The 12,189-nt window shown below is 40.0% G+C and overlaps 1 protein-coding gene across 3 annotated transcripts in view; it reads left to right on the plus strand.

The window, feature by feature from the left end:
• The window catches only part of CYB5R4 (cytochrome b5 reductase 4), a 353,527-nt gene that overhangs the window by 266,062 nt on the left and 75,276 nt on the right, over window positions 1-12,189 (plus strand). For all 3 annotated transcript variants that reach the window (XM_073626888.1, XM_073626886.1, XM_073626887.1), the window contains one exon: window positions 1,198-1,338. In XM_073626888.1, coding sequence (XP_073482989.1) covers window positions 1,198-1,338 — 141 coding nt within the window. The remainder of the gene's footprint in view (window positions 1-1,197; window positions 1,339-12,189) is intronic.

The following is a 12,189-nucleotide window of genomic DNA, read 5'->3' on the forward strand; positions in this document are numbered from 1 at the left end:
TGGAGGGAGACCTGTCACCAAGGCTGCATATTGAACACAAATGCCTTTGTTTCTCTCTATTGCATGGGGGTGAAGAAATCTGCAGTTTGCAGAAGGAAGTTAAGTTTTTTTGTGCTTTCAGTCCAGCTCACAGAAAATGACTAAAGCTGGCCATACATTATACAATTTTCTTATTCAGTTTCTATTAGATTTACATTCAACTATGTAGTGCAAGGGCCCGCCTGATTGCATACACATTGAAAGTGTTTAGGTTTGACTTTATATGATATGGTTTTAGTAAATCTAAAGGAAAAATGTACAAGGGAATTGATTAATGTATGGCCAGCCTTACATTGCATTTCTAGACCAACAGGTGTTTTCTGTGCTTGCTGCCAAAGTTCTTGGCCTGAAAATAAAAGTAATGCAGCCCCCGCATCTTAGGCTGCCATATATTAATTCATTAATTTTTTGTACTTTAATTTATATACCCTTTAAGAATGTAACATGTTTCAGCATTTGAAGCCTCTCCTCCGCCACCATCCCACCCACTCTCCCCGCACCTGTTTTCACAATTTGAAAACCGCGCGGCCCTGTGGGGCTCTGCCCATGAATGCCTACAGGTATCCTCAGCCATTGCAGCTGACAGCTTGTAGTTCTGAATGAACTACGAGGACACTGGGGCGCTCTCTCTTCCTGCTCTCAGGTAGCTGCTTGCTCATATGAGGTAAGGTCTACAGGAAAGTCTACAGGAGCCTAAGATTGCACCCGCGAATCGCAGGTGCAATCAGCGGACCATGGGTGCAATAATCTGCAGGCTCCTTAGAAAAAAAAATAATATGCATATTTTTTACCTCCAATAAAATGTGCATTTATTGTTTTTTTCAAAAGGTGAACTTATCCTTTAAATTTACATTATAGACACCATGTTGGCATAGGGCTTAACTACAGAAAATAGCTGACAGCTATAAAACTATACATAACTTAAAGCTATTTATAGCGACACTCTGATTCATCTGTGTGTGTGTCACAGATACACTTTAAATTGGGAATATTGCTTGTCTTCTGTTGTCATTATAATTTCTGAACCTAATTATTAACACATAAATGTCTTTTAACTTTGACTTACTCTAGTGAATTATTTATATATTTGACGACATGTTTTTCATTAGCTTTACAACTATGTGGCATTCATGCATTTTTCAAATTTATTTCCTCTAGGCCATTATTATAGGAAATGCAGACTATCTTCAAAAATGGACGTCAGTCATAATACCAGACTATTTTGCTTTGCTCTTGCTCAGGACTGTCATGTTGGCATTCCTGTGGGATACCATATTTATCTCAATTTAACTATTTCAGGTAATGTAAAGTGCATTGTATGTCTGTACAAAATACCACATATATGGGGAGTACATCCTAAATTGACGGTAACATTCAAATAATTCAAAAGGATGTTTGCATTAAAGCTGATCTCCAAGAAACTTAAAAATCATCTTGCAATGGGTCTGCGTCCACACCGTACAGGTTAACTGCTTAGCTATGTGTAGGGGACTTGGTAAACTACTTTTACTTACCCGATCTTCCAAGACCATTCAAGGTAAAGCTGACAGGAACACTTGTGTGAATCCCAGCATCCGAACAGCTGGGAGGATGTACCGCCTGGCGTGGAGATGAATAAGCCATATGGTGTCTTGGGAACTCATCATGTGCAAGCCCTCCGATGACATCACCTTGGGGGTGACATCACCAGTTGGGACGTGTTTTGAAGAATCCTCTTCTTCATCAGCTAACCTGCAGGGCTACCTGCTCGAAACTTAAGCCTCATTGCCGAAAGCAGGGGGCACATCAAGAGCTGTTTTGGTACCGGGCGCTGGGGGACCAAAGAAATGAAAACAAAAATGTTAAAAAAAAATACCAATAGAAATAAATAAAAAATAAATAGCAATCAATTCATATGGCTCCCAAAAAGGTGTACCCCCCAGGAACAAAGCAGTTTGTATAAGTCAATGTACACACGGAGTAGTGAAGGAGCACAGGGGCATGTTTACAAACACATGATAAAGGAAACCGTATTAAAAAAAGTAAACTATATATATTGAACCGTTCCAAAACAAAAATAAAGGGAAAGAAAAGAAAACTACAATAAAAGCGGTATTCAAACAATAAATAGAAAAAAAAGGAAATAATTGTTACATAGTTACAGAGTAGGTTGTGGTCATTCAGGTGCTTATCTAATCGTTTTTTGAAACTATCTAGGGCTGAAACAACTAATCGATTAATCAACAACTAATCGATTATGAAATTAATCAATTACTATTTTCGTAACCGATTAATCGGCCAGTAACATAATGGGGTTAAGAAAAACTAAAATGAGCCCTTTATAGTACAAAAAGAGCAAATAATCGCTACTGTAAATATTACTTTCACAGTTCTACAGTAAAAAAATGAACCCCGTACAGTAGTGATTATCTGCTTTTTTTTGTACTATAAAGGGCTAATTTTTTTTTTTTTTTTTTTTAACCCCATTATGTTACTAAACGTCTTAGACCTGGTTGCACTACAGTTCATTTACATGGTTTCCTATGGGACACATTCACATCTATGTTTTTTTAGCCACTGCGTATTTAGAAAGGGTCAGGGACTTTTTTAACGCAAAACTGTGCTTTTTTGGTTCAATATACTTAATTGGAGAAGCTGCAGAAAAGCATGTAATGCGTTTTTGCAGAAATTTGTGTTTTTTAATCTGCCCGACAACAGGTTACACAAATTGGATGCACAAAGTGCCACGCATGCTCAGAATAAAGAGATGAAAGCTATTGGCTACTGCCCCGTTTAGAGTCCCGACATACGTGTTTTACGTCATCGCGTTCAGAACGATCGGATTTTCCGACAACTTTGTGTGACCGTGTGTATGCAAGACAAGTTTGAGCCAACATCCGTCGGAAAAAATCCTAGGATTTTGTTGTCGGAATGTCCGATCAATGTCCGACCATGTGTACGGGGCATAATTCTAATTCTGTCCTCTGTTAGCATGAGGGTGCTTCCTGTGACATGTCATGAGGATAAGCACTGTAGTTTTGGTTACTAAAGCCCCACGATTCCCTCAGGAAAACTGAGGAGAAGAATAAATTCAATACCTTCGCCATCTCCCCATCCTTTGTAACCAGATATCTTTCCTGATTTTTTATGGGGCCAATATGGTCTGTCCTCCCTTTTTTACTGTTTACATACTTAAAGAATTCCTTTCGTGTTCTGTCTTAGCCACCCTAATTGCACCCTTACATTTCTTGTTGCATTCTTTATAAAGTCTGAATGCTGATGATGATCCCACAACCTTGTATTTTTTGAAGGCCTTCTCCTTTGCTTTTAAATGCATTTTTACATTGGAGTTAAGCCATCCAGGACTTTTGTTCGCGCTTTTAAATTTATTACCCAATGGGATGCAGCTGGCTAATGCCCTTAATTTAAGCTTTGTTCCTAAGATTTTATCCCAATTTATGCCTTCTAGCAAGGTTCGTAGTTTAGGGAAGTTGGCTAAAATTGGAAATTGGATACAGAGAAATATAAAATAAATAAAACACCAGTGAAAAAACATCCTTCAAAGTATGAAATCAAAAGATTATACTATGTAATTATATAGTTATATATTCAGTGTCCAAAAGCCAAAAAGGACAAACCAACACATTTAAGAGGTATGTTCATGTTCACCAATAAGAAAATGGCAAAGAATCAAAATATATATAAATGTTTAAATGCAAACTTGGTTATATGGAAGAGTAAAATAAAGATATTAAAACAAACAACGAAAGTATAATGAATTCTCTGGCCCATAGGTTTAAGGATGGTGGGGGTCATAAATATATAAAAATGCAGAAAAGAAAAGTAATAAAATAAAATTCACAGTACAGGGGCCCTGGATGTTTGTATGACAGTGGGGCCCTGTTTTATGCTGGTAGCCACGAGGGGACTGAAAGGCTCCTCAAGAGATGAGCCTCAATGAAGCCAATATAGACACATTAGACAATGTAAAAACCCTAGTAAGATTAGTGGCCATGACAAAAAACAAAAACAGGGCTATTCCACCAACTGAATGAAACCGACAGTAACAAAAATCCAGTCTCCTGGCAAGGAAAGAGTTGAAGGATTAGAAACTAGCCTAAAGGATGGTTGAAATATCTAGTTCCTCATTTAAACCCCCCAGGGACAGTACATTGAGCTTAAAAATCCCAAATAGCTTTTTGAAAATCTCATCTTCTGGGAGATGTTGAGGAGTTGACTCAGTAGCAAAATCATTATAATTCCTGGGGTCCTTGTCATGGTACCAACTGAAGAGTCTGGAAACACTATATTTTGGGGGACTACTTACAATATTTCTTCTATGTTCCCCGAAACATGCCCTCGGAGTCTTGACTGTCCTATGTACAGGTAATACAGCAGATAACAAAAGAAGATCAGGTCAGGGACTCATTGCTGGTAAAGGTTTGAGCTGAAGTGTCCTCAAAGAGTGATTGGCTGAGTGTGATGAAAGAACAGGTGAAGCAATCAAGTTCCCAGCATTCAAAGATACCCTTAAGTGATAAAAAATGTGGGTTTACTATTACTGGTGACCAGTTTGGAAAAGCTACGTTTACTCTGCAATTATATTTATGTTCTTGGCCTTCCTGTAGCCTATTTTGGGTCAGTCGGAAATATTTGTGGCCAGAAGAGGGTCACATTGACGGCTACTCCAATATCTCTCCAGTATCATAAGAACTGAACGGAACTTAGTGTTAAACCTTGTGGAGAAGAGTGGACCTTAGGAAGCCACCAAGTCACTTTTTACTGGCAAGTATAGTTGGTGGATTGAAATACTGTTCACAGTATTTCTCAAAGGCCTTGTTGATGGATTCTATGCTATACCCTTTATGGGAAGACCTGGCCTAAAGAACAATAATCCTCCAACTCAACAGAATTGGCTATATGGTATATTTCATGTCCAGGCCGGATGATGACAACTTTTTTTTTATCTTTTGAACATGCAAATTACCGGCCGTGGGTTTGAAATGTGTACAAATTTTCCCTGAGTTGTCCTAAAATAGATCAACATCCAGGAAGGTGAACATTTCTTTGTTGATGACAAATGTGAAGGAAATACCATAAGAATTGGAATTGCAGTTAGTGATGAAATCATGAATAAGGGCTCCAGATCGTGATAACATCTTCAATATAACGCCTGTATAGGACTATATGTAGTGAGAAAGGGTTGTTGTTGGCCCAGATACAAAGGTCTTCTCAATAACCCAGGTAAATGTTAGCGCATCTGGGGGCAAAGCTTGCTACAGTCTCACTGCAAGGGAGGGTTTTGGGACTTTCTGGAGTTGGGCTCTAAATTATTTAATACAGATTTGTGTGCATAGCACTAGCTTAAAGTGATTGTAAAGTCTTTTTTTTTTTTTTTTTTGTTATAAATAGCAAACATGTTATACTTACCTGCCCTTTGCAATGGTTTTGCACAGAGTAGCCCAGATCCTTCTCTTCTCGGGTCCCTCTTTGGTGCTCATGGCCCCTCCCTCCTGATGAGTGCCCCCCGCAGCAAGCAGCCTCCTTTCTCTCCTCATTGGCTGACTGACTTTGATTGACAGCAGCGGGAGCCAGTTGCGCTGCACTGCTGTCTCAGCCAATGAGGAGGGGAGTCCTGGGCAGCCGAGACACTCCTGCAACATCGCTGGATCTAGAGGGACCTCAGGTAAGTATTAGAGGGGCTTAGGGGGCTGCTGCACACAGAAGTCTTGCATAGATTACATTAAGATAAAAAACCTTCTGCCTTTACAATCACTTTAACTAATAAAACACTGGCAATTTTAACCACTTGACCACTGTGCACTTAAACCCCCTTCTTAACCAGACAAATTTTCAGCTTTTTGTGCTCTCACACTTTGAATGACAATTACTCAGTCATGCAACACTGTACCCATTTGAAATGTTTGTCCTTTTTTCACACAAATAGAGCTTTCTTTTGGTGGTATTTAATCACCGCTGGGTTTTTTCTTTTTTGCGCTATAAATCAAAAAAGACTGAAAATTCGGTAAAAAAAAAAATCTTTGTTTCTGTTAAAATTTATTGGCGAGTATTGGCAGAGTACTGGCAGAGTATGGGCACTGAGCAGCGCTGTGGGCTGGATCTGTAGTGCCCACAGCGCTGCAAACAATCTCTCCCTCTCTCCTCTCATACTGTACCGATCGGTACAGAAAGGGGAGGGAGGAACCAGTTTGTTTACAAGTGATGCTCAGTCATCTGACGGAGCGATCACGTTGTAAACGGCCGCTATCAGAGGCCATTTACTGTGATCCGTGATGCGCTGGGTTCCCCGGACCCATAGGTCATGGATGTTCCCGGGTGCGCGCCATTCTGTGAGGACGTCCCATGGACATCCACCCCGAATAAGCCGTCCGCGCTGTAGCCATCTTTCAGCTATGGCCCGGTCAGCATGTGGTTAATATGCTTTAGCAGAAATTAAAACTTGGTAAAGTAGGTGTGTTAAGACATTTTTTTTTTTTTTTTTTTTTTTTTGCCAGTAGATATTTTTTTTCCTTAAATATTCTTTATTAGCATTTCTTAAAATTTACATACCTTCCAACAGACATGTAATGACAACACCAGATTCATATAAACAAAATTCTCTGGGGAGAGGACAACATACCCCACATCCGTATATACCATACTACCATACCAACAGGCCTGCTCTATCCCCGAAATTAACAATAAGTGCCCATTATTTAATCAATATCTATTTTAACCTACCCCTTCTTCCTAACCCCCCCCCCCCCTCCTACCCCATCCAGGATCCCTCATTCTTTCAGTTTTTCCTTGCAACCAATGTTTATCAACCAGGGGTTCCACATCTTTTCAAATTTTTAAGTTAAGACATTTTATATAGTAGATATGCAGTTCTGTGAAAAATCTGACTGTCTGCATCCACAATACTCACTATAGAGTAAGGCAATGTCTCCTTCCCCAAAAGTATTTAAATAACAGGATTAGCAATATCATTTTCATGTGTTTTACTGTATGTTTCTACTTACCACCAGCTAAGGAAAACCTAAATCCTAGGAGTTCCTCTTTTGTCCCATATCTCCTGCATGTTTCTCCGTCAAAATACAGTTTTGGTATTTCCTATAACATTGGTGCCAAGCAGTCTTGCCAGTCAAGCACTCAGAAGTTTGGTATGCAGACCTAGTGGTAGTGCTCTGTGTTATAGTAGATGGTGCCTCTTCGCTAAGAATAGTGTCTTGAGGCAAAATATACAGTATATTTACACCCAGTGCAGTGATTATCAGCATTACATGTACCAGTGTCCTGATAGCAGTCTGTGCATTGACAGTACCCGGACTGCAGCCGGTACATGTGACTGGGCCCTGATCACTGTCAGTACAGTAACAGTGCCCTATACCCCAGAATTACATGTGCCAGTGCTTTAATCGTCAGCATTACATGTACCAATGCCTTGATCACCGGCTGCACATGTACAAGTTTAGGGATCACCAGCATTACATGTACCAGTTCCCTGATCACCAGCAGCACATGTACCAATACCCTGATTGCCAGACGCACATGTGTCAGTGCCCTGATTGCTAGCAAAATATCTGCCAGTGCCCTGATCAGCAACAGAACATGCATCAGTGCCTTGATCACCAGCATTACATTTACCAGTGTTCTGATCACCAGCAGAAAGTGTATCAGTTCCGTGATCTCCAGCAGCACATGTACCCATCCCGTGATCATCTAGCACATGGACCAGTGCGCTAAACACAGGCATCACATGTACCAGTTCCTTAATCACCAGCAGCACATGCACCAGTGCCCTGATTATCATTAGCATTACATGTACCAGTGCCCTGATTGACAACAGCACATACACCAGTGCTATGATTGATAGTAGCACATATACCAGTGTCATGATCACCAGCACTATAAGTACCAGTTCCCTGATTGCCAGAAGCACATGTGTCTTTACCCTGATTGCTAGAAGAGATGTTACAGTGCCATGATTGCCAGCAGCAAATGTACCAGTGCCCTGGTTGCCAGTAGCGCATGTACCACTGCCATGATCACCAGCATTACATATACCAGTGCTCTGATCACCAGTGGCACATTGACTAGTGCTATGATTGTCAGCAGCAAATGTAACAGTGCCCTGATTGCCAGCAGCACATATACCAAAAATAAGAACAATCCGCGCAAAACAAATATATAAGGATAAATGCAAGCTGAACACTAAGGATAATCACCAAGCCCATACATCAAACTAAAAACAAATTAAGTGCAGCGCAAATGATATTGTTGAAAAAGTCCATAAGTTAAAAAAACAGAAATCCCCTGTGGTAAGATAATCCCTCTTGGTGGAACAGCGATCCTATCCACTCACACACATGTAGAATGCTTACCAGATGGGATGGACTTCTTAAATTACAGGAGGTCATACGAGCATAGACTCCATATAAATTAGATGGACACAACACGGATACTCTTGAATGCGGCAATATGACAGGTGGACTTTTTGTTGCTGTTCTGAACAAAACCCTGTCGTTATGTCCTGATTCCTGGCAGGCAATGAACCAAACCTAGCCCTGCCAAGAATCAGGACATAACATATTCAAGAGGTATCTGCCGGGAATTATTGAGGACAACCAGAGTATCCGTGTTGTGTCCATCTAATTTATATGGAGTCTATGCTCGTATGACCTCCTGTAATTTAGGAGTTCCATCCCATCTGGTAAGCATTCTACGTGTGTGTGAGTGGATAGAATCGCTGTTCCACCAAGAGGGATTATCTTACCACAGGGGATTTCTGTTTTTTTAACTTATGGACTTTTTCAACAATATCATTTGCGCTGCACTTAATTTGTTTTTAGTTTGCCAGCAGCACATGTCAGTGGCCTTATCACCAGCAGCACATATTCCAGTGTCACCAGGCTTCAATGTTATCTAGAACCAGTGACCTGATTGTCAGCCAGCACCTATACCAATTGGCCAGCTTCAGTTTCCTGATCTCCAGTCAGCTCCATTACCAGTGGCATTAAATACCGGTGTTAGCCAGCACCAGTGTCCAGATTGCCAGCCACAGCAGTACTAGTGTCATTAGGTTCCATTGTTAACGAAAAACAGTGTCCTGATTGCCAGTCAGCACCAGTAATAGTGAAATCTAGTACAAGCATCGGCCATTACCAGGGTCCTTATCACTGCCAGCCAACATCAGTGCCAGTGTCAGCCAGAACCTGTGTCTGCATCACCAGTCCGCACTAGTGCCAGTTGAATTAGTTGCATAATTAATGCCCATTGAAAGCCTCAAAGTGCTCCTTTGATTTTGGGCCACTCTATCCAGCTACACTGAAAAAATCTTACACATGTGGTATCTCCATACTCAGGAGGAGTAGCAGAATGTGTTTTGGGGTGAAATTCTAAGTATGCATATGCTGTGAGTGAGACATATTTGATTAATTGACAACTCTGTATAAAAAAAAATAATAATAATTCTCTTTTTCTTTCTTTATTTTACAAAAACTTGTGGCAAAAAATTGACAACTTCAAAAGGCAAAACAGGCCACCTAAAATACACTGGGATGTCTGCTTTTGAAAATGTGGTCATTTTGTGGGTTTTTCAATTGTCGTCGCACATTAGGGCCTTTGAAATTGTAATGGGCAGTTAGGAAAATAGATGCATAAATTAGGACCCTTGAAAGCCTAAAGGTGCTTGAAGGAGCCTGGTTTTGGGCTAGGCTGTGAATGTTTCACATGTGGTATCCCCACAGATACCACTGGCAAAATGAGTTTTGAGGCATAATTGTAAGTATGCCCGTGTTGTGCATGAGAAATACCTTATTAAAATGACAACCTTATCAATGACAAATGAAATATAATTCACATTTTTTTTCCCTTTCATTTTAGGTCCCCAGAATTGCTATAGGCAGAGCTTAAGGGTTGATAAATGTAAAATATATAAACATATATATATATATATATGAGATTGCCAGTAGCGCACGGCTTATGTTTATGAAGAGAGACTATTTAAAATATTTGTAATGTTTTATAGCAAAAAGTAAGGAAAGCAAGTGTTTTATGTTTCTAAATTTTCAGTCTGAGTAATTGTCAGTCAAAGTTTCATAGTGCTAAAAACTAAAATGTGCCTGGTTAGGAAGCTGGTTTCAAATGATTCAAATGAAAACATTAAAAAAAAATCAATTTTTTTTTTTTTTTATATAACCTAAAGTACAGTGTAAAAAATGACAGACTGTGGCGTAACATATAGCACTGTGCCCAGGATAAGTCAGTTCGTAATTTGTCATGTCCAGCCGAAGTATTGATTGCAGCTATCCAAACTGTATTATATATGCCATGTGGAGTGATTTGGAGTAAAGTACAGAGCAGCATACAGAGTTTGCTACTCTGGAGTATGTAACATAACACCAGATTGGAAAGGTCAGGAGTTTGTAACATAATGTACATACATAGCTTGACAGTCTTAAGTGTACTAAATAGTGTAATGTAGTGCACATAGGGTTGTGGTTGGGAATATGTAATGCACAACTTACAAAGTAGACTGGTCTGAAGTATGTATTGTATGGCACAATGCATAAGTGGAGCAGTCAGATATATGTGACGTACATTACAGTGTGATGCTATACAGAGTTTTGTGGTCCAGAGTGTATAATGTGTATTAATCTTGGCAGGATGGAGTATGTAACATACAGCAAAGATATACTGGGAACATTTTTACAAATATTTAATGGAGGGGTAGTACCAGTATGAGCTGAAATTGAGCACATTGCCTCCCTCCTAATAGTGATTCTTACACGGTCATTCTTACATGGTCATTATAACAGGTAGCATTTGCTTGGGATTGTGCAGACAGAGGCATGGTGGGTTTCAAAAGAACTGTTGCTTGCTCAGTCAGATATGTCTCGAAATCGTCACTATTTGGTGCATCCAGTGCTATGTCGAAAATAGCCAAAACCATTGGTGAACATAGGTGCTGGGAATAATAGGGACTGAAACATTGCCAATACTGCTAAATAGTGGCTTTTACTTTAAATCTAGTGCACACAGTTTTTTTTCCTTCACTATGTAACTTTTCTGCTTAATTTTATCCAGCTTCTGTACCAACGTTTCCTATTTTCCCAACTTCCGCTAAATTAATATGTATCCAGGGTGATGAATACCCTATACGTGATCTCAAACCTCTCTTGATAGGATACAGAGGAATAAACTATAGCTGCACACAAATCTCATGGAAAATAATACTTTTTCTAACAGCCGGAATCGCACACTCTACGTCAAAGTACATGCACTTCAGTGGCTCAATTTATATTCTAAAAGATTTACCCAAGGGCCCTTAACATGCTTTTTACTATTCTTGTTTCTGAATAATAGAACTATTTTATGAATGCAGAGCTCATTAAACTTGGATAAATCACAAATGTTGCAGTGTCTGACATTTATCTTGCCTGAAATGCCTGGTAATACTACTTTTAGTAATGTAATCCATAAAGTGGAATCTAAATTAACAATCTTTTTATACTGGAGAATTTCATGCCTGGCATGATTCTAAAAGAGAGCTATAAAGGAAAGGGTAGGGTTCTAACAGATAAGTGGACCATGCATTTTTTATGGCATTCTGCTATAAGTAAAATCATTTTTAGCACTGTTTATTGTAGTTTAACAGTACAATTCTGTTATCTAGTCTTAGGTCTAACTGTAGCACTCGATGGTATGATCTAGTAAATAACTAATATTGGACTTATATTACAATTTAGAAGGTACATACATTGTATATCCAGGTTTTAGAGCAGCATATGCTCCCATCCAGGCAACACCTTTTTTCGGGAAAGCCTTGCATATTTCAGTAGGACATTGCTAAACAGCATGCTGCATCTATGACAACAGCATGGCTTTGGAGTAGAAGAGTCCAGGTGCTTAACCAGTTACCAACCGGCCCATAGCCGAATGACGGCTGCAGGGCGGTTTGATAACTCTGGGTGGACGTACTATGACGTCCTCCCAGAATTCCCCTCTCGCGCGCCCCCTGGGGCGCACACCCGAACACATCCGTGACCGCCGGGTCCCCATCACGGATCCCGGTAAATGGCCGCTGATCGCGGCCGTTTACCATGTGTTCGAGCCGTCAAATGACGGCGCGATCACATGTAAACAGACCGGCGTCATCTGATGACGCCG

This window comes from Aquarana catesbeiana, linkage group LG04, assembly GCF_042186555.1.
Source record: "Aquarana catesbeiana isolate 2022-GZ linkage group LG04, ASM4218655v1, whole genome shotgun sequence".
Classification (NCBI taxonomy): Eukaryota; Metazoa; Chordata; class Amphibia; order Anura; family Ranidae; genus Aquarana; species Aquarana catesbeiana.